Source organism: Nyctibius grandis, chromosome 2 (genome assembly GCF_013368605.1).
Source record: "Nyctibius grandis isolate bNycGra1 chromosome 2, bNycGra1.pri, whole genome shotgun sequence".
In the NCBI taxonomy this organism is placed as follows: Eukaryota; Metazoa; Chordata; class Aves; order Nyctibiiformes; family Nyctibiidae; genus Nyctibius; species Nyctibius grandis.
In genome coordinates, this window is record NC_090659.1 from 1,536,752 (window position 1) to 1,559,997 (window position 23,246).

The 23,246-nt window shown below is 45.6% G+C and overlaps 1 protein-coding gene across 2 annotated transcripts in view; it reads left to right on the forward strand.

Annotated features, from left to right (window-relative positions):
* Nucleotides 1-703: 703 nt before the first annotated feature.
* The window catches only part of CD200 (CD200 molecule), a 38,900-nt gene continuing 16,357 nt past the window's right edge, over nt 704-23,246 (forward strand). Inside the window, exons 1-6 of one of the 2 annotated variants that reach the window (XR_011050310.1) lie at nt 704-762; nt 3,025-3,106; nt 4,484-4,810; nt 5,487-5,753; nt 7,235-7,351; nt 18,612-20,089. Coding sequence is in view for 1 of the 2 variants with exons in the window: in XM_068425200.1 (XP_068281301.1) it covers nt 3,049-3,106; nt 4,484-4,810; nt 5,487-5,753; nt 7,235-7,347 (765 nt within the window). In the remaining variant the exon portion in view is untranslated. Of the gene's footprint in view, nt 763-3,024; nt 3,107-4,483; nt 4,811-5,486; nt 5,754-7,234; nt 7,352-18,611; nt 21,322-23,246 lie in introns of those variants that run through there. The other variant, XM_068425200.1, reaches the window with a different exon arrangement.

Consider the following 23,246-nt stretch of genomic DNA (forward strand, 5'->3'; position numbering starts at 1 on the left):
TATATAACGTTTTATGTAGAAGTTTTTTTTTTGGAATGGGTGGGCTTTTCTTGGAATTATGTATATAAGGAGCAGGCTTTTGTTCTTAGGTGTGCATGCTAGGAGGAGAGATCCCCCATGCACCCAGCGCTGCAATAAACCAACATCAGCTTTCTAAACTATCATTTGGTTTGGAGAGTTTTCTTGGTTACTATTTTTTGGTAACATTGGGACTAACCCTGTGCTTACAGCCTTGGATTACTGAAACATCGCCGCGTTCCAGGATTTACCGTGTTCCTGCTTTAAGTAAGCGGTGTTGTATTTTTTTATTTGTTCTTCCAAGATCAACTTGTTAACTTGTTTGATACTAATAACCCTTGAGGGAAAGTGAAAACACGGGGGCGAGGAAACCCTTTGCAGCCAATTGCAGGGGCAAGGGGGGCTGGGAGATGCTGAAGCGCGTTGGCAGCGTTACTGCTGCATGAGAACGGGCGCAGAGGGGCAGAGCTCATCACAGGCTCTCGCTGCGTTACGAGCACCAGAACCTGCCACCGCGGCCCGTCGCGGCGGGCTCCTACCGAGCAGCAGCGGAAACGCGCCGCGGGCAGCGCCGTGCCCGGGGCCGGGAGCGGGACTCGCGCCAGCGGCGGGCGGGGCGGGGCTGCCGCCGGGCCGCCTATATAAGGCCGGCGGTCACGGTTGCTCCCTCCCTGCTTCTAAGTACTCGACCGGGAGGAGCGTCCCTCCTGCCGCCTTTGCGGCTGCTCCTGGCCGCGGTTACAGGTTTGAGAGGGGGTTCGGGGCGGGGGGGGGGGTGTCTGTGCGGGGCTGGCGTGGGGCAGCCGCAGGGAGTCGGCAGGAAAGCTGGGGGGAGAGGCCGGTGCCCCACGCCGCCGAGCACCTGCCTGGGGGAGGTTTGGCCCCCCCCCGGCCCGGGCTGTTGCCGGGGGTGGCGGCGGGTGCCCGAGCCTTTCCCGGCCTCCTCTAACCAGGAAGATCCCCGAGGTGTCGGATTCACGGAGGAGCTGCTTTGTGAAGCCGGCGTGACGGCGGGGGTGAGCAGGGAGGAGCAGCGCCGAGTAGCTGCTGGAGCCAGTCGCCGTCAGTATTAAAACGTTTTTTAGAGCTGGAAGCTTTAGAGAAGGAAAAAAGCTGGGGGTGCAGTCGGTGGCTCAGGAGGCCTCTGCGGTGCGGTGTGGGAAGGGGCGGCACAGGGAAGGGTTTGTTCTTGCTCTCGTCTCGCGTTTTTTTTTTCTTTTAGTTCGTTATTTTCCCCTTGCAATGCTCTAGATTAGGTTTGTGACGCAAAGGGGACTTTTTTTTTTTATGACCAGTATAGCTGCCTGATTCTTCACTGTGTGAAATGGTGTAGCTACAGCGGGTGTGAGCAATGGTGTGGTAAAGACTTTTAACGGGTATTAAAGCAGTGAGATAAAAGGCTCTAATTGGAAGTGATCGTCCCTCTGTACTCGGCACTGGTGAGGCTGCACCTTGAATACTGTGTCCAGTTCTGGGCCCCGCACTTCAAGAAAGATGTTGAGGTGTTGCAGCGAGTCCAGAGGAGGGCGACCAAGGTGGTGAAGGGTCTGGAGGGTCTGACCTATGAGGAACAGCTGAGGGAGCTGGGGTTGTTTAGCCTGGAGAAGAGGAGGCTCAGAGGTGACCTTATTGCAGTCTGCAACTACCTGAAGGGAGGGTGTAGTGAAGTGGGAGTCGGCCTCTTCTCCCAGGCAACTAGTGACAGGACAAGAGGACACAGCCTCAAGCTTCGCCAGGGGAGGTTCAGGTTGGACATTAGGAAGAATTCCTTTTCAGCAAGGGTCATTAGCCATTGGAAGGGGCTGCCCAGGGAGGTGGTGGAGTCACCATCTCTGGATGTGTTTAAGAAAAGACTGGACATGGCACTTAGTGCCCTGGTCTAGTTGCCATGGTGGTGTCAGGGCAATGGTTGGACTCGATGATCCCAGAGGTCTCTTCCAACCTGGTTGATTCTGTGATTCTGTGAAACTGTGCTTTCCTGCAGGTGTGGCAAATCTTTCGCTGTTTATTATAGACACTTCTATAATTTGAAATTTCTCTCTCGCTTGCTATGCTGGCCCTTGATTTTTTGCGTGTTTTCAGGAATATCTCTCTGAATTTCTTAGAGCCGTGCTCAAGTATCTGACTGTGCTGTATTGTCTGGCAAGTTAATTCTTCATTGGGCCTGTTGCTGATGGATTCTTGTTTCCTGATTTTACACACAAGAACTTGGTCTATATTCATGCTTGGTAACTGCGAGGTTGTATCAGGAGTTGTTTTTGCACAATGTGTTTCAAAATTTAAAGGCAAGCTACTGGTTGTGTGTGTATGTGGTGTGTGCACAAGTTTGCTGGGAATTTGTTTCTTAAATAGTTTTTTTTCCCCCCCTCCAATTCGTTTATTTAGTCATCAGCCCTCCTTTTTTAAGCTGTATGATAACATAGAAAATGCATTGCAGTTGATTCTCTCTTATGTTGTGAAAATCTTTAAGAACTTGGGCTTTGCTTATGTTCTTGACAGAAGATGCCCAAGATGCGTCAGCTAGTTTTGCAGGCATTGCCAAAAGACCCTGGGTGTAGGTGATGTTTGTTACAAAGGTATTTTATGCAAAATAATGTTTCCACTTAAATATGACACCAGCTTCAGTTCCAGGCAGGTCTAAATTCAGTTGTATTGTGGACAGATGGGGAGTCCTGAAGCCCTCAGAGAAGTTGCTTTCCATTTATCCCTTGCTCTCACAAGCTGACCCTGCCTCTGTCCCAGTGCCACTGCTAGTCCTGGACAACCAGTATGTCATGCTTCTGGTGAATTAGTGCCTTTCTGACTTGCATCATGCAGTTTGTTTCCCACATTGACCGGAGCACTTTCCGGGTTGTATAATGAGACCTATCAAAACTCACCATCTACCCCCAGAATGATGTTTTTTTCACATGAGGAAGCTACTGTTAATATTTGCACCCCAGAGATGTGAGATAACTGGAAGATGATCTGTTACTGAGTCATGCATCTCTCCTTATCTTTCTTCAGGTGAAGCAGATTTTACCTCCCAAAATGACTTTCCAAGCTCTGGTTTTGTGTCTGGCTTGTGCTGGGCTTGCAAAGGCAAATGGTAAGTTGAATTTCCTCAAATCTGCCTGAAAATGGTTGGGGAACTGGTTTCTGATTCCTGAGGCTTCAACAGTCAGACTAAGAGGCAAAAATAGGTGAAATAAAGATTTCTGGTGCTATTTGATATATGTTAGATAGCTGAGGCATAGACACGGAGCTGGCAGATGTGACACAAGACCTCCTGGAGCAGCATTTGGAGATAGGAGGGACATGCAGCATCCCATATCTGCAATGACACTGGAACACCGTTGTTCACCTGAGTTCACAACTTTCTATAGTGGATCCTCCCCTCAGGAACAAATATCTTCCAGTTACCTAGACATCAGTAGCCCAGGAGTACAACATTCGTTTAATAGTTAAATAATTTCCTCTCACAGTAACACTCACAAGGAGAAAGTTCTAGGAGATTAAATCATTAAATGAATCCTGTCACATTAGCATTGTGGGAATGGGGAACTCATACCTTGTGGAAAAAGACAATGAGGGCACATCAGAAGAGCTGCTGGGAGCTGGAGAGGCCTGAAGGAGACCTTGGGTCCTGTATTGTCTCTGAAGGTTGGCTGTCTAGAAACCATGGTTGCCTACAAGAAGGCTAGAGAGGGACTTTTTACAAGGGCATGTAGTGATAGGACAAAGGTAATGATTTTAAACTGAAAGAGGGGAGATTTAGATTAGATCTTAGGAAGAAATTCTTTACTGTGAGGGTGGTGAGATCCTGGCCCAGGTTGCCCAGAGAAGCTGTGGCTGCCCCCTCTCTGGCAGTGTTCAAGGCCAGGTTCGATGGGGCTTTGAGCAACCTGGTCTAGTGGAAGGTGTCCCTGCCTGTGGCAGGGGGGTTGGAACTAGATGATCTTTAAGGTCCCTTCCAACCCAAATGATTCTATGGTTCTATCTCGTTTTCTTTCCATCCCTCTCAAATGTACTGCAAACTCTGAAGCTACATAGTCCAGAAATTCTCTTCAGCCCATTTTGCTGCTCAGTTCTTTGTGGATGGCTTGGTGTACACTTCCCTTGTGCATTCTGTCTTCCTCTAGCTTTTAGGAAACAAAAATTGTGTCTTTGAGAATGGAGAGCCATGAGCTGATTTAATAAAACTGAAGTGGGAAGTCTGCAGGGATAGGTACAGAAACAGGGTATGTCTTTTTCTTCTAAACAGTTTAGAAGAAAGCCAGAGCCTCGGCCAACATAAATCAACATAACTTCATTGATTTGTAGGAGGATACAGGAGAAGGACTTTTTGGTGGGGGAAAACCATAGAAACAATATGGAATTGATGGAATTGTTGTGTCTGTGGGTAATCCAGGCCTTAGAATCAGCATTAGGTTTCTGAATATGTGTAATATCTGCCCATTTCATGAACTATTTCATGTTGCTGCAGTGGTTCCGCAGGCTGAACACAGAAACGTGAAGGTGGGTGACAACGTGACTCTCGGCTGTGTCCTGACAGAATCCAAGGATGTTCTGCAAGTGACATGGCAAAAGGACTCTGAAAAGTCACACAACAATATAGCTACGTACAGTACCATAAAAGGATTAATGATTCATGAGTCCTATCAAGACCGAATGAATTTCACGAGCCTGGTCCTCCATGAGACAAACATCACTTTCTGGGACACTAGAATGGATGATTCAGGGTGTTACACGTGTCTCTTCAATGTTTTCCCTTTTGGCTCCTTCTCGGGACGTACCTGCCTGAGTGTCTCTGGTAAGGTTCTCTGCAGGGATATGTCTCTAGTGGAAAAAGGTGTTTTCTCACCCACGGCGTTTCCTTGAGCGGATTCAGGAACTGCGGTGGTAGGAGCATCCCTCGGTGGAAAATGGTGTAGAAACAGAGCGTTACTGCTGTGAGCAAGACTCTGTGGGATCATAGTCAAGCCTGTTATGGTGGTTTTGGCTCTGGGCTGTCCTTGTTTGTTATTCTGTGAGTAGCAGCTAAAAAGCAAGGAGTGGGATCTTTCTTTGAAAGCCCCCACGCAGTCCCAGCTGGAACTTGGGCAAACCAGCATTGCCTGTTGCAGTTGCCTCTTGGTGCCAGGTGCAACCCCAGTGCTGTGAGCTGCTGTGCCGGACCCTAACGTTGATAGGGAATTAGCAGATAGGAGAACAGCATGGACCAAGAAATGGTTTTACTTTAACAGATTCTTTTAAAACCTGGGATTTCAGGTTGAGTGAAACCTTTGGGGTATGTAACTTCAGTATAAGGGAAGGAGTATTGAGTCATGGGGGGACCTGACCCAATGAACTCTTCTTGCATTCCTGTGCCGTGGGGCTCAGTGTGAATCCAGTCAGCTTTGCTCTGATTGATAATGGTTAAACTGCTGTTACTGCTTATGCCCAGGTGCTCATTGTGCTGATGGATTGTCTCATTTGTGTGTTGGAAGGTCTCAATGCATCTGTCCATTACAACGTTTCTGAAGGTCATTTGATAGCCATCTGTAATGCTGTTGGCCTCCCAGAGCCCACCATCACCTGGAACAACTTGTTCAATTCTAGTCCTACACAGGAGATGGTCAGGCACACCAACGGAATGGTGTCCATCACCAGTAAACTGGAGATCTACAACACTCAGAGCATCGGTGCGCAGGACTTGGCCTGCAGAGTAAGCAACACGAATGAAAAAATGGAGTTGCCTGTGAAAATGAAAGGAGGTGGGTGAACGATACGAGCTACTCGATAGTGTTCACTTGGCTTCTGTGTTTTGCAATAGCATGTTTGGGTAGGAATCTGCTGGGAAGAGGAGGGAGTGAAATGTGTACGTGCCAAGTAAGAAGAAAGGAAATCCTACTTTGCGTTGATTGGCGTCTTTGAGACAATTACATATTGGGGTCCTCTCCAAGAGGGGAAAAAAGCCAAAGCAGTCAGCTAGAGAGCTGTGGGTTTTAGAGGCACCATACGTTTTGCAGCAAGTCAAACTTCACTTTTCACGCAGGCCTTCGTAGTTTCTTTGACAGTCCAAACATAGGTGTAAGTATTTGTCACCTGGTATCTATCTAGATGGAGTAAAAACTCGGTGGGTTGCTTAATGAACACTGAAGTGGAAGTTTTGAAATTAATAACAAACTATCTTTGAACAACAATTAACCAAATGTTTCAGTTAAACTTACTACACGTTTTGGTACAGTTAACCTGTATATTATGTTTTAAGTTCTGTGACATTTTTGCTAAGAGACATGTGTAGTCAGGGAGGAATAGTATTTTCAGGCAGACAGGAAGGTGATCAATTGAAGATACTCAATTGGTTTTATGGGGAAATCTTAAATACTGCAACGGAGCATCTGAATACCTTGTAGTGCTGATTTATTTCTTCTTGTAACATTCTGTTCTGCTGGAAAGACTTTCACCCCAGTTCTATAGGTGAGAAATAGAAACATTAAAAGCTGAAGTACCATTTGCAGTTCACACAGGAGCGTTGACTTAGGTGGTTTAAAATTCACGGGTCTCCAAATCCAGAGCCTTAAAAGGAAAGGGTTAAAGGAGCCTTTCCTCTTGGAAATCAGGCAGACAGGAAAAGCAGTTTGGGATTGTGGGTTGATTCCCAGATTACAGCTCGAGAAGTGATTGTTGTAGGAATAGTAGTGAAGAGTAAGATCTGACTTTTAATATCTTCTCTCTAAAAGTTCAAAAGCAAATTAGTTCTTCGTTCTGAGTGACACTAATTGAAAAAGCACAATAAATCTTTTTGCCCTGCCTCAAATGCAATATTCTTTTGTTTTGGCCTTTTGAAAAGGAAATGTGTGTATCAGAAAGCAGGAAACTAAGGCTGTTGTTATTCCTTGCTAGGAGAATGTTAAAACAACAATTGCTGATTTTTCAATCTTATATTTTAGAGAAAGAGAAATTCAAACAAATAGTTCAACCTAGCTGTGTTAAAAGACGTGATAGTTTTGGCTTGATTCAAATAAGTTGTAATTCAGAAAGTTTTCTGGCTAACATCAGTGAGCATTGAAATGAGCCTTCATATTATAATTTTGATTAATAGCAGTCAACTGCTGCTTTCCTGTAGCTTAGCAATGACTTTCCCAGTTTTGATGAGGAACCGTTGTCATTACTGAGATGTCCTCTTGGCTCTTTTTGCTATTTCCTATATAAACTAGCTTGGTTTGGTGTATTTTTTCTTTTGTTTTCACAGAAGAGGGATCCTCATTGCTTTGGCTGATGATTACTGTGGGGATTTTAATTGTCGTCATAGTTCTGATTCTGATCACACTGTGCTGGAGGAAGAGGATGTGCAGGAGGGGTTGAAGTGGTGAGTCGCTGATGCATGGAAACCAACGGTTCTTCTAGACCCCATAATAAGGTCTGGTCATTTGCAGAGAAGAATGAGACTTTGTTGAGATACCGTTAAGGGGTATGAGACTGTTATATTGGACAAGTAAACTTTATAATAACGTGTTTGCAGTTATTAGAGGTTGCCTCAGTTACATGTAATTTTAAGAGCTGTTTTCACACTGCTACTGTGAAGGGACAATATGAGACTACAAATTGTGAGGGGAGGATCCAAGCAGAGCAGGACATGTTCCTCATGACCATGAGCCAGCAGTGTGCCCTTGTGGCCAAGAAGGCCAATGGCATCTTGGGGTGTATTAGAAGGGGTGTGGTTAGCAGGTCAAGAGAGGTTCTCCTCCCCCTCTACTCTGCCCTGGTGAGGCCGCATCTGGAATATTGTGTCCAGTTCTGGGCCCCTCAGTTCGAGAAGGACAGGGAACTGCTAGAGAGAGTCCAGTGCAGAGCCACGAAGATGATTAAGGGAGTGGAACAACTCCCTTATGAGGAGAGGCTGAGGGAGCTGGGTCTCTTTAGCTTGGAGAAGAGGAGACTGAGGGGTGACCTCATTAATGTTTATAAATATGTAAAGGGCAAGTGTCATGAGGATGGAGCCAGGCTCTTCTCAGTGACATCCCTTGACAGGACAAGGGGCAACGGGTGCAAGCTGGAACACAGGAGGTTCCACATAAATATGAGGAAAAACCTCTTTACGGTGAGGGTAACTGAACACTGGCACAGGCTGCCCAGAGAGGTTGTGGAGTCTCCTTCTCTGGAGACATTCAAAACCCGCCTGGACGCGTTCCTGTGTGATATGATCTAGGTGATCCTGCTCTGGCAGGGGGATTGGACTAGATGATCTTTCGAGGTCCCTTCCAATCCCTGACATTCTGTGATTCTGTGATTCTGTTTGCTTTCAGGCAGAAGTCTTAGCAGAAGTAATTTCACTGGTCTTTTGCATTTTCACAGAGGGCCACAAAAGTATGGAGTATAAGTGTGCTCAGAGAATTTTTGGCAGAAGAGATATGTTGGAGAGAAACCTGCTCATGCAGAGTGACATGCCCTCAGGGGAAGGGCTTTCTTCTGGTGACAGCACCCTCTTTGTATTTTTAAGACAAACAGTGTAATATGATGAAGTGTGCTCAAACTTGGCTTATGAGTCTGCTTCCTAGTGATTAATTAAGGAAAAATTGCAGTCAGTGTGATGTCCTTGTATGTGTGATGACTTGGTCATGGATCAACTCAACTTTGTAGCCTTAATTACTAATAATAGAATGAAAGGAAAAAATTAGAGGGGGGGAGGCCTTAGGCTTCAGAAATCACAGAAATTTGATGGTCATTGGTAGTTTCACTCTTGCTTAACTAGTTCAAAATGCTGTGTCTGCCTTTAAATTCTACTAATATGTTTGGAAGCGTCAGCACACATTAACTCAGTTCCTGAGTATTTAGATACTTGCTTCATGATGATGATGTGATATCAGGTAAAGTGGTTCCAGGAATATCAGACCTGTCTATTGTAAACTTGGACCTACAGCATCTACTGTTAAGAGGGGTTGATCTAGTAAATCTGCTACTGCCAGAGACACAGAAGTCTTCACTAAGAAGAAAGAGAAATGAACACTTCTTACAATTAAGAAGTTATATTTGGGGTGTAAAACATATGTGAGCTTTCCATTGATCCTATGAACAATTCAGAAGAGAAAATTTCTGTTGAATTTTCAGACCAACCTGGAAGTTAAGGGGCAAGGAGTTGGTTCTTAATTATTTTCGTTAAGGGATCAGAAGAAAAAGGTGAAATGCTCAAAAGATGTATGTATCTTTATTCTAGATAAACCATTCCAAACACAAGTGAGCTTATACTAAGCAGACCTTAAAGGAGATCCGTTGAGGCAGAGGTCTGGGAACACCCGCTAGAGTGGATCAGAGAGTGACCATGCAAGAAGAGCGCTAAAAAGTGCAGGTGCTGCCTTGGAGAGTTTCAAAGCCCCTTCATTGCATGCCAGATGAGAACTACGCCAGGATGCTGTGACTGCCTGAAGTAGGAGCAGAGTCAGTCAGTGAAACGTTGCTTGACAAGACTAGGTTGTTCATGTTCAGAATCACAGACTCACAGAATGAACCAGGTTGGAAGAGCCCTCTGGGATCATCAAGTCCAACCGTTGCCCTGACACCACCATGTCAACTAGACCATGGCACTAAGTGCCATGTCCAGGCTTTTCTTAAACACATCCAGAGATGGTGACTCCACCACCTCCCTGGGAAGCCCCTTCCAATGTCTAATGACCCTTTCTGAGAAGAAATGCTTCCTAATGTCCAACCTGAACCTCCGCTGGCGAAGCTTGAGGCTGTGTCCTCTTGTCCTATCGCTAGTTGCCTGGGAGAAGAGGCCGACTCCCACTTCACTACAACCTCCCTTCAGGTAGTTGTAGACTGCACTAAGGTCACCTCTGAGCCTCCTCTTCTCCAGGCTAAACACCCCCAGCTCCCTCATCCATTCCTCGTAGGTCAGACCCTCCAGACCCTTCACCAGCTTGGTTTAGACTAGACTGAGGATGTTAACGTACCTCCTGGCATGATTCTGGTCCTTGGATATTAGCGGTTCCTCAGGCAATGCTCGCATGTGGTTTCAGCGGTAGCTTATCACAGGACCATCCCCAGCAGGCACAGCAGGTTTCCTATGTCCTACTCCACCCACTAGGATCGGGCTTGGAACCCTCAAGCCATTTCACATGTCCCTGTGCCACGTCGTGGGTGATGCAAGACACGATTTCTTGCTGCGGAGACACCGCTGTGGTGCACAACAGCAGACCCTACACGTTATTTTGGAAGCTTTGAACAGAGCCCCCTCCCTCTGCCTTGTAAGGAGAACATAAGACACAGAAAAGCATAGTATGTTTAGACTGAAAGTGCTGTGCCCCTTCTTCCTTAGCTGATGGCTCAGAGCTTGAAGCCCCCCTGTGTCAGCAAGAGAAGTGGGGTCTCACAGCCCGCTGCCTGGCGTGACATCTGGATTCCTGGTCCCAGGTGTGTGCTGGCATGTCACAGGGTCAAGACTTCATGTAGATACCTATTCAACAGGGGGTAAATTAGACGAGCAGTGTTTAGCAGTGGTTGTAAGTTTGTTGTATTAGAGTTTATCAACCAAGTCAGGATTTGAGGGACTTCAGTTGTTTGTGTTCCTTCCCATTTCTTCTGGGTTTTGATTAACCGTGATGCCAGGATGTGACTTCTGCAGTGGACTTGTCAGTTGTTCAGTGTCTGTTCTTCTAATGTGGTCTAGCTTTCATCAGTCTGTATCTTCTCAGTTGCTTTTTCGTCTTGAGTTTTGAAAATTTCATGTGCTGACCTGGATGCTTTTTGCATGAATGCAGCATTACTTTATCCAGAGTAATTTTGACCAGCTGATCCTGTTCCTTCATATGGTGACCAGCTCAGGGAAATGTGTAGTCCATCTTCCTAAGTACATCTGTTTCCCTGATGGCCTCATTAATTTGCTGTAAAACTCCAGTACTGGTGCAATTTGATCACTCTGTCACCATCAGATTTTTTTTCTTTTCTTTTTTTTTTTTCTCTGGATGTTCTTTTCTGCCTGTTGCTAAAAGTTACTTACAATTCATCTTGTATATGATGCCACTGTCACTTTCCCAGCCAAATCCTTAGAATGCCACAAACACCTGTGAAGCTACAGTAATTTTTAATGCTGTGTTTAGAGTGTGTTACCACTCCACAAAAGCCACATTGTGATGAGGAATTCCCCTGCACCTCCTTAGCTCCCCTCTGAGCAGCACACTGTGGACTCTAGTCTGGTTTTGCAGTGACTTGTTTTTTCCCCGTTCATCTGTGAGATCTGTTTATATTCTTTAAAGCGTTGGTTGCAGTCGATTCATGGGAAAGAGAATAACATCTTGCAGAAAGTCCTTTGCTGGTTTTATCTGGTTTAGCCTGGAGAAGAGGAGGCTCAGAGGTGACCTTAGTGCAGTCTACAACTACCTGAAGGGAGGTTGTAGTGGAGTGGGAGTCGGCCTCTTCTCCCGGGCAACTAGCGATAGGACAAGAGGGCACAGCCTCAAGCTTTGCCAGGGGAGGTTCAGGTTGGACATTAGGAAGAATTTCTTTTCAGAAAGGGTCATTAGCCATTGGAAGGGGCTGCCCAGGGAGGTGGTGGAGTCACCATCTCTGGAGGGGTTTAAGAAAAGCCTGGACATGGCACTTAGTGCCCTGGTCTAGTTGACATGGTGGTGTCAGCGCAACGGTTGGACTCGATGATCCCAGAGGGCTCTTCCAACCTGGTTGATTCTGTGATTCTGTGATCCTCAGATTGCGTTGGAGTGAGGAACAGTGCTTACATACATATTTCTGGACTTGCTTTTTGTAACAGCACAATAGAGAACTAATAGCACTGGCAGGAGGATACCAGTGTCTGAGGCAGTTGTCTGGGGCTTCAATACTTCTTTTCATTCTGCACTAGATAACAAGCCACCCCCTTCCAGTCTTGTAAAGATGCCTGGTTTGTAAAGTAAAACAACAGCTTTTTATGTGGATGGCTGGGGGCTCTTCTCTGTCAAAGTTTCTTCTCTTCTGCTTCTGTTGTTGAGAGTATGGTTGGTTTTCGCTTTGCTTTTATTTTTGTTTTTCCCTCCTCTCCGTGGTAACACTTGGCAATCAGGTGAAGAGCTCGGGCTCAAAGTTCATGTCTCATACCTCAGTCATTTGCCTTGTGTACCAGTTACAGAACATACATACATTTTGGTTCTCCCTGAAAACATCCCAAGTGAAGTGTCTTCACAACGTTTGGAAACAAACTGAGCAGCCTTTGTGGGGACAGCTGATGCAAAAGCTCTGTAAAACTCTCATCTTAATCCTCTGCCAAGCAGAGAGGCAAACCTAGCCATGCCTGTCACTCAATTTAAGTGTGATGAGCAGGCTACAATAAATCGCCAGACATAACTTCACCCATGCTGGATGTTTCTCAGTGTTAGTCTTCTGGTAAAAAGTTACACCATTTCCTACCTGGATCAACTAATAGAGCTTAACTGTAGACCACACCAACATAAAGCAGTTCAGTTAACAAGTCAGGTGCCTGGATTGAAGCAAAATAAAGGCTACTAAGCTGAGTAAATTCCTGTGACTTACTTATCGCATACATGTCTCAACCTGAATTCTCTCCACAGCATTAGTTGTTTATTACAAGGCTTGGAAGGATTTTATTACAAGGTGTTTCAGACTGGCCAGTTGAAAAGCTTTATAATCAGTTCTCAGGACCTGCTAGTCTGCAGGGAGATAAAATTCCACGCAGAGAGTTTTCTGGAGGCTTGTGGTGGTCTGTGAGGAACAGCTATTTCACAAATGGGTATAAAGCCCAGCATGATTTTTTTTTTTTAAGCATTGGTATTTTGATCTCTCTTGGGCAGCTTATCCATGTTTTGCCACATGGAAAGCTTTAGAAATGGTCAAATAGTATATTTGTGTTTCAAAAGCTATGACAACAGGACAGAAAATTCTTCGAGCTTGTTATTGAATAGATATGATGTGACCTAGGAGAGCTGAGCAGATTAGATGAACCTGGAAGAAGACAACGTGAAGAGTCATAGAAGAGGCTAGGTCAGGTCAAAAAACCCATTCTGTAGAAAGTGCCAACATAGCAATGGCGTTTTCCTGTTTGGAAACTGAAACATCCAAGTTCCTTTATGGAACTTGGATAATTAGCATTAAAGTTTTTGTTTCAACATGTTTGTGTTCGAATACAGCCAACTAACTGTATTTCAAAGAGATGCTGAACCTCAGCGTACCTCAAATGTTACACAAGTGCTGTAAAACAGATTGAAAATACCTCTTCGTTACCAGCTAGAGATCACTTAACACCCTGAACAGGAATTTAAGACACCCTGATTATTATATTTTGAATTTTGGAAGTTGCTACAAATGATACAGCTTCAGGTCTGTTAAGCTGCAAATAGCAGCTTGGCTGATCAGCTGTAATACGTATCAGAAACCTAAATTTTGGTGGCCTGAAAGGTTGGGAAGTGTGGAAATCTTGTGCAGGAGGTTCCAGTTATTTGGTAAACTTTACAAGAACAAGTACTCGCACACACTTTTCATTGTCTATATAGTAAAGATAGGAATTATTTCTGGAAGAGCCGTTGTAGCAGTATCCTCTAGTGTTTGTTCAGTTTGGGGCAGGCTGTGTTTCTAAGCTTTGGCTTAAAAATTGTGGCAATTCTTATTTTATCTGTATGACTTGGCTTGTTTCTTCAGTGGATTTGCTTTGACGTGCAGCTGTTTTTCTTAACAGTGAGAGACTGGGTAGTTGAGAACAACAGAGTCACAGAATCACAGAAGGAACAAGAGCGAAGAGCTGTTTATCTTTTGAGGGAGGTTACTCATTTTCTGCCAGTGAGAAAGCTGAGACATTAAACATGCCCTGAGGGCACCCTGTTAGCTCCTGGCTTTCTCATCATTCACTCTGCTGTGGGGATCACAGAATCACAGAATGTCAGGGATTGGAAGGGACCTTGAAAGATCATCTAGTCCAATCCCCCTGCCGGAGCAGGATTACCTAGATCATGTCACACAGGAACGCGTCCAGGCGGGTTTTGAATGTCTCCAGAGAAGAAGACTCCACAACCTCTCTGGGCAGCCTGTGCCAGTGTTCAGTTGCCCTCACTGTAAAGAAGTTTTTCCTCATATTTATGTGGAACCTCCTGTGTTCCAGCTTGCACCCATTGCCCCTTGTCCTGTCAGTGGATGTCACTGAGAAGAGCCTGGCTCCATCCTCATGACACTTGCCCTTTACATATTTATAAACATTAATGAGGTCACCCCTCAGTCTCCTCTTCTCCAAGCTAAAGAGACCCAGCTCCCTCAGCCTCTCCTCATAAGGGAGATGTTCCACCCCCTTAATCATCTTTGTGGCTCTGCGCTGGACTCTCTCTAGCAGTTCCCTGTCCTTCTTGAACTGAGGGGCCCAGAACTGGACACAATATTCCAGATGCGGCCTCACCAGGGCAGAGTAGAGGGGGAGGAGAACCTCTCTTGACCTGCTGACCACACCCCTTCTAATACACCCCAGGATGCCATTGGCCTTCTTGGCCACAAGGGCACACTGCTGGCTCATGGTCATCCTGTTGTCCACTAGGACCCCCAGGTCCCTTTCCCCTACGCTGCTCTCCAACAGGTCTGTCCCCAACTTGTACTCATACATGGGGTTGTTCTTGCCCAGATGCAGAACAACATAGTAGCAGGTCGGTTTTAGGACGCTCTTCAGAATAATTTTTCCTGAAGTGACAGCTAAATACCAGCCTTTCAGATGATAAACTCGGGACACAACCCCGTCTTTCATGAGGCAGATGGATGTAGCACACTCTGCTCACAGAGGAGTGGATCTCTGGCCATCGTGTCCCAGCTGGGGAGCCTCATGTTAGAATTGCCTTGGTTTCCTCTCAAGTGTGGCTTTAGTGTGAGTAAGAAATTATATTTGGCCTGTTTTGAATTCCCAAAAATAGCAAAAATATGCAGTGGTATAAGTGAAAGTTGTTTTGCTCGCAAGAGCCTCATTCCTTTGCCCTTCTTAACGCTACACCAACAAAATGCCAAAAAAAACCCCAAAAACCACAGCATAAAAATGTAAAGAGAAAAAAAACAGCATACAAAAATGTCAGTGGAGGGGTAATTCTGCTGTCAGGCTGCCCACCAGGTTTCCCGCAGACATAAATATTGCACAACCCAAGTGAAGATGTTTTCTGGGTTTAATGGCACGCTGCTTCCAGACAACTCCTGTTCCCTAGTAATCACTTCATTTTCTGTTCACAGAACCGTGCCTGGCAGTGCCCTCCAGTCTGCCCCGTTTATGGGAGCTCTTTCCAAGCTTCCCATGACTTAGTGCTACCTGTTTTCATTGCGAAAGACAGGGATGGCTGGTGCTTTGGTCATTTTCCCAGCATGTTTTGTTGGGGAAGGCATTCTCCTGGTCGTGCTTTCCATGACAGAAGAGCTGGGAGAAGGACTGGTAGAGGAGGGGAAGGCGCAGGGGTAAATTCAGGTCTCCTGGGGCACGGCTGGGGTTTTTGTCTGGAAGGATCAAATGAAACTGTGTCCAGTTCTGGGCCCCGCACTTCAAGAAAGATGTTGAGGTGTTGGAGTGAGTCCAGAGGAGGGCGACCAAGCTGGTGAAGGGTCTGGAGGGTCTGACCTCCGAGGAACGGCTGAGGGAGCTGGGGGTGTTTAGCCTGGAGAAGAGGAGGCTCAGAGGTGACCTTAGTGCAGTCTACAACTACCTGAAGGGAGGTTGCAGTGAAGTGGGAGTTGGCTTCTTCTCCCGGGCAGCTAGCGATAGGACAAGAGGGCACAGCCTCAAGCTTCACCAGGGGAGGTTCAGGTTGGACATTAGGAAGAATTTATTTTCAGAAAGGGTTATTAGCCATTGGAAGGGGCTGCCCAGGGAGGTGGTGGAGTCACCATCTCTGGAGGTGTTTAAGAAAAGCCTGGACATGGCACTTAGTGCCCTGGTCTAGTTGACAGGGTGGTGTCAGGGCAACGGTTGGACTCGATGATCCCATAGGGCTCTTCCAACCTGGTTGATTCTGTGATTCTGTGAATCCTGTTTGCCATGGACAGTATGAAGGTGGTGGCATAGGAAACATCTCGGAGCTTGTCCTGCGTATGTAAAGGAGAGATGTTGAGCATAGGCTACTGAAAACAATGCCCTTTCTTTGCAAACAAGGAAGCCTTTACTATGTGTCATTAATACATTTTTCTCCCATGCATCATATCTGTGCTCATGTTTAATTATGAAATAATTTCCAGTTCTTCTTTCTCCTTTTCATTCCAACAGTAGGGCTTTGTATATAACCAGAAAATAAAACGGCTGGCAGCTGAAAGGGAGAAAAAATAGCATTCCTGTGATATAGAAATAGTTGCCTTGGTGTTTCAATTTGCCATTTATTTCCTTAGTGAGAATTATTTATGTGCTCAATTCTGAAATATTTTTCCTTTACAAAATACTTTGGCTATATGCAGGGTTATTAGATAAGTAAATGGAAACCTTTTTGTTGCTCTTCACAAAAAGTAAGGATGCCATGTATTTTATTCTTTTTTTTTTTTTCAAAGCCACATGTGGGTCTCAAATGTCAGAATGACATTCTGAAATATCGAACTATTTATATATTGAATAAATATCCTTATTTGTGTATTACCAAAACCAGGAAAGGTAGTTTGCTTTTCACAGTTTATAAATCCATTTAGGGTTTTGTATATTCCCTATCTCGCTGCCATATTCTGAATTCTGCAGTGTGTGGTTTCCATAACTAAAAAAATATTTGGTTTAGTAGTAGGTACATAAATCTTTTAAAATCCACATAATATTGTCTTCAGATCAGCTTTTTTCAAAACCTGAAATACTGTTCAGACAGGTGTTGATGGTCGTAGTTTAGTGAAAACAGAGAACAATGTAGTAAGTTTTCTGATTAATTTGATATTGTATTAGTAGGAAACGGAGAATGCCTTTTTCTCTTTTTTTCTTTATTTCTTTTTCTTTTTTTCCTATTTTTTTAATAAATCATTCCTACTGCATATGAATAGATTAGTATTAATCTTGAAAATTTTGAAAATGCCATGTTCCATGTCTCTTGTTAGGAAATGCCTTCTTCAGCTGCCAGTTTTGCTCATTCAGAAGGAGCATTACAATTGTCCAGTTACTTTCAAGGTACCTTATTAAATTTTCAGGAGATGGAAGCAAGTGAATGAAGTGCCCCACACTTCAAGAAAGGTGTTGAGGTGTTGGAGCGAGTCCAGAGGAGGGCGACCAAGCTGGTGAAGGGTCTGGAGGGTCTGACCTCCGAGGAACGGCTGAGGGAGCTGGGGGTGTTTAGCCTGGAGAAGAGGAGGCTCAGAGGTGACCTTATTGCAGTCTACAACTACCTGAAGGGAGGTTGTAGTGAAGTGGGAGTCGGCCTCTTCTCCCAGGCAACTAGCGATAGGACAAGAGGACACAGCCTCAAGCTTCGCCAGGGGAGGTTCAGGTTGGACATTAGGAAGAATTTCTTCTCAGAAAGGGTCATTAGCCATTGGAAGGGGCTGCCCAGGGAGGTGGTGGAGTCACCATCTCTGGAGGGGTTTAAGAAAAGACTGGACATGGCACTTAGTGCCATGGTCTAGTTGACAGGGTGGTGTCAGGGCAATGGTTGGACTCGATGATCCCAGAGGGCTCTTCCAACCTGGTAGTAGTTGCCTTTTATAGAGTACTGTAGGCTGGACTGATTCTTAAATCTGGGTGATTGAAATCACTAGGCAAGGAGCATTGATTTAAATCTTCCAATGTAATTCTGTTTTCTCCTTCTCCGTTTTCCTTAATTAAAAATAAATGTTTCTTGTTGTGGTTGTACTGTAATAACCGCAGGGTTGCCTTCAGCGGTCATAAACTGAAAATCACATCTAAATTAGTATCTTGTGTGATATAAACTCCCCGGGGTTTTAAACAGCTTATTCAATAGTGTACTTCCCTCTACACTTGTAATGTCTTTTGGCAGCTATTGCTGAGCAGGGTCACTTGGCTTCCTCCCGAGGCAAATCGGATGGTTTGTAAGCCAGCATTTGCCCTTCTGCTGGTAGTAAATGGCTTTGAATGGGGTGTTGGCGAGCTGGGTAGTTTATCCCCACCTGAGGAGAAAATGCTGTTGCATAGTACGTAGCATGACGTTTTCATCACTGTTGGGTTTAGGCTTTCTCATGAATGTGCTCCCAAAGGAATTTCTGTTGCTTAAGGAGAAAAGGGGAGGGAAAAAAATAATTTCCCACCAGTTTTAAGGCCATTCCTCCTTGGAGCATAACAAAATAATGAGGGGGCTGAACGTCCCTCGGAGTATCCCTTTTGAGAAGCCTGGAGGGGGGATGTTAGTGTGGAGCAAGCTGGATGGAGGGAGCGCTGGTGGCTGGGAGCAGTGTGAGTCTGTGCTGTTAAAGATAAGGCAGCCTCTTCAATTTAAGGGATCTCCTGTAGTGAACAAAGGAAGCGAGGGGGAACACAGCCTGAACCCTGTTTTGTTGTGTTTTAGGAAGACGTGTGACAGCAGGGAAGGTCCTACAGTTGTGTTCCAAAGGGCAGTTTTGCAACTGTTCCTCCCCACTTGCTGCACTGTGTGTTCCTCCCCCATCACCCCAACGGCAACCACACTGCTCAGCAAGACCTGAGGCAGCAACACGATGGCCACGGTTAATCCTTTTTCCTGTTTTTTTTCTTTGTTTTCTAGGATTCTAGAGGATTTCCATTCACCTACCACATCGTTACAGCCCAGCAGCCTGAAGTCAACGTTACAAGCAGTGACTTAACTGGCTGGAAAGAAACAGTGACAAAAGGGAATACACCACATACACTACCCTATCTAGATGCCAAATTGATCACTGAAAAGACTAATGCAATGTTTGTTATCCTGTCGAGACGCTTAATCATAAAAAGTAGGACCAGAGGGACCACTTATTCCGCCCCTTTGCTGCCAGGTGAAATCTACTGTGCTTGTGCCACTGCTAGTGAGCAAAATATATTTGCATTCTTCTGGTTGAGTTTTGAAAACACCCGCAGATGGAGGCTTTGCAAGCTCTTTGGGGATCCTCCTCCAGTGCCTAATTGCTCTCGCAGTAAAGAGGGGTTTAATTTTTACCAGCACCTGTCTGCAATTTTATTCGTGGCCACTCTGTTCATCGCCCTCTTCCTGGCGTCTGGTTTTCCTTCTCTTATCCAGCTGATCCGGGCAACCAGCGATAGGACAAGAGGACACAGCCTCAAGCTTCGCCAGGGGAGGTTCAGGTTGGACATCAGGAAGAATTTCTTTTCAGCAAGGGTCATTAGCCATTGGAAGGGGCTGCCCAGGGAGGTGGTGGAGTCACCATCTCTGGAGGTGTTTAAGAAAAGGCTGGACGTGGCACTTAGTGCCATGGTCTAGTTGACAGGGTGGTGTCAGGGCAACGGTTGGACTCGATGATCCCAGAGGGCTCTTCCAACCTGGTTGATTCTGTGATTCTGTGATCCGACTCCTTTTCCTCAGTGAATGTGCCAATGACTATATTGCTTAACTCTCTCTGAAGAGACCTGCTGGACTTGAAACCACACGACTCAAACTACACCCAATCTGCCAAAGTTATTGGGGAAAAGCCATAGGGCTCCAAGCAGGTGAGAGATTAGAGGCAGTAGCAGCCACAATAAGAGTGATAAGCAATTTATTTTATTTGCCTTTTCTTTCTAATACTGAGGTGGGTTTGGTTTTTTTTATATATAAATGAGGAGGAGATGGAAGCAAAGTCCAGCAGTGGAAGTATTGGCATCCCCATCTTTCCTTTTTGTTTTGCTGTCATTCTCTCTCTGTTTTTTTCTGAAACAACTCTGTTAACACCCCAGCCTAGCTCTCACTTAGCTGTTAAAATGCATTGGTTAGGTTTGTTGATAGTTCTCATGGTCATCTTTTGCACTGTTCAGAATAGTCTCCCTTGTCTTCACCCTTTTTTTGCTGCGTATTTTTAAACACGGACAAATTGCCCTGCTGGCCAAAAGCCATTATTCCATACTTGGACCTTGTGTGGGATGTTACACCCTGAGCAGTGTCACTGCTGGGAATGTAATGGTGTCATGGGGAGTTTTACAGAGGCACAATTTAGTGCTTTGTCGTGGTTTTGGTAGCAGAGAAAGACACCGCACTACTCTTGCGAGCTGGGACCTAACTCTGCTCCTGCCCAGGTAGGATTGGAGCCCCTCTTCTCTCCCCCCACCACCCCTGGCTGCTCCTGGCTGCCTGCCCAAGCCTGCTGATGTGGCCGTTTCCAGGCTTAATGCTCCAGCTGCCTGTCCCTCTTGCTTGGTGTGTGGCCGGAGGCTGCTTGTGGGAGCAGAGCGCTCGGGGCATTGCCTTGCAGCTCATCATTTGTGGGGTCGGAGCCTCGGCGTGCCCGCTCCTCCTGGTGCCTCACCAGGGCTCCATGCCCTCTTCACGGGGCAAAGGCTGCTAAAAACAGGCCTACGACTTCGTGGCCTATTTCACTGACCGAATAGACGGGAGGACGCAGGGGGTCCTCACGTGATTTTTGTTCTGCTGACAAGTGTTTAAGGTGTTTCTCAGTCTTCCTCCTGTCTGAATATTGTATCGAGATCACTACCAGTGTCCTCTTGTCTTTTGGGTTCAATTAGCATTTGTGCATCTGAAATATTCCATCTTACTAAGTGTGTAGCGTTTTGGATTGTGCTTTTTGTGTCGGATGTTTGACAAGAGTGCAAACTGTCAAATCTAAAAAAATCAACACGAGAAGATTTGGCAGATGCAAGACTTAGTGTTCAGAACCAATATTTTGTTGGTTCCAGAGCAGCAGCTTCTCAAGGGTCCAGCAAAAAGGTGTGTGTGTGCGCGTGTATGTGTCTGCATGTATTATCGAGGATGTGAGGGGTGAGATTTGCTGTTATTGTTGTAGGTGCAATATGAATTATTTATTTATATATTTCACTTTTTTCTAATTTAAAAAAAAAATAAATCTGATCCAGCCAAAACACCAACTGATCCTTTTTTTTTTTTTTTTTTTTTCCTGCTTGTTTGGGATACCAGAAACGCTTCATTGCAAGTTGGGCTTTTTTTGTAGTTTTGATTTACACTTTGTTTCCTTTCTGTACAGAAACTGGGACTTCAGGGGGTTTTTAAGGTGTTTTGTTTTTTTTTTTACTAAAAAAATTTTGAGCAAAACAACTTTTGAGATAAATTTCCAGAAGTATTTTTGACCACAGCAGCTGTGATTTACTTCAGATTTGAAAATAATTTCAATCAAAAAATTGTATCTTATATTTTTAGAGGTATTGCGTGTGTGATGCTCACTGCTTAATTATTCTTTATCTGAAGCTACGTGCTCTACTGATGTATTGACTGACCTGTTTTCTCTTTTTGCCTTTGCTGAAAAGAAGCCAAATAAAGCAACTTTGAACAGAAAGCCACGTGATTCCTTTCATTTGTAGCACACTGCTTGTGAGCTTTTATAAATCGATGAGAGTCCAGAGGAGGGCGACCAAGCTGGTGAAGGGTCTGGAGGGTCTGACCTACGAGGAGCGGCTGAGGGAGCTGGGGGTGTTTAGCCTGGAGAAGAGGAGGCTCAGAGGTGACCTTAGTGCAGTCTACAACTACCTGAAGGGAGGTTGTAGTGGAGTGGGAGTCGGCCTCTTCTCCCAGGCAACTAGTGATAGGACAAGAGGACACAGCCTCAAGCTTCGCCAGGGGAGGTTCAGGTTGGACATTAGGAAGCATTTCTTCTCAGCAAGGGTCATTAGCCATTGGAAGGGGCTGCCCAGGGAGGTGGTGGAGTCACCATCTCTGGAGGTGTTTAAGAAAAGACTGGACATGGCACTTAGTGCCATGGTCTAGTTGACAGGGTGGTGTCAGGGCAACAGTTGGACTCGATGATCCCAGAGGTATCTTCCAACCTGGTTGATTCTGTGAGAGAAACGTCATGCATGAGCTCTATGTGCATGAATAATTCCTTTGGGAAAGGCAGTAGCGACCTGGTGTATTCTTTAAGAGATATGACGTTTTGAGATGAATTGTGAAACCACAATAATTTGTGTTTGTCATGGCATCAGCTTGCACTTTTCTTAAAAGATGTGATAGGGAGAAACTTGGATCTAGGTAAAAGGACATGGCAATGCTTCCGTCTGCCTAAAGGAGCTAAGTGTTGTGGGATTGTGTCCTAGGTCTTGCAAAACCAATGAAAAGCAGCAGTTTATTGCTTGTCTGAGCTCTGCCAGTCGGTAGAATACAATAGGCAGTGATTTCCAGAGGTTTTGAGATTGCAACATAAACTCCCACTCTTGATTTTTCAGGGAAACAAATGGTGGCTACTGATGGTTTCTGAAGAACTTCCTGCTAGATGCTGGCCAGAAGTGCAAGTCTTGTTGCTGGCGTACCTCACCCTGAGTGGTGGGAGTTGGTAGTTTGTTCTCCTGGAAATCTGATGCTCTGAGATCAGCCAGGTCACATCTCCATGCACAAAGGGAAGGGAGCAAGCCAGGAGCATCGTTGCTCTGAGCATGGTGTGGGGCAAGCTGTCATTTCCCCAGGTGGAATAGCAATTTTTACCATGCAGAAGAGCAGAAGGGCTGTTTGCTGTGGCCCAGGAGCTCCTGGCAGAGCTGGGCCAAGTCTTGCTTGGCCCACCAGTTGCGAGGTGAGTTGTGCTGGCAGAGCAGGGCAGCGACCATAATGGTGAGGACTGGGGCGGTTCATGCTGGCGCTGAGGTCTGGTAACAGGGTTGAATGACCTTAGAGAAAGCAGGTTGGCCACCCTTAACTTCACAAAAGGTAAACAAATGCAGAATAGCAGGTTTGAAGCCTCAAGGCTGCTGTAAAACCTGTAACAGGTTGCTTTTTTGGTTGACAGCCTGCTCCTCAGAACATGTCAAGATGTTTTGCTTTTGTTTTTGAGCCACAGTGAATTGTTTAGTTCCTACAGCTGTGTCCTCTCTTTGTGTGCTTTTGTTCCTGGCACGCTCAAGGATGCCATTATTCTTAGTCTTGAGTTGTGCTGACATACAGGGAAGGAAGGTGAAGTGTCTGCTAGAGATAACAACTTCCATGCGTGGCCGTGGTGATGGCAAGAGAAGGTCTTCAAAACCCCACCAGGCAGGGCTGGGTTTTTAGGAAAGAAGGCGTTTGCAACTGTATCTTTTCCTCATCCTTCACCAATCCATGATTTTTTGCCTCTGCACAACATACTTCTAGTTTCCAAGTCTGAGAAGTAGACTTTCTGGATGCTTCTGGGTCACTTTTTCGTTGTCGTGTCATCCCACATGCCTGCCTGCTTCACCCCCGTGTCGCCCGGCTGCTGCCCTGCCAACTGAAGTGCCGTTTGCTTTGAAAGCGTGG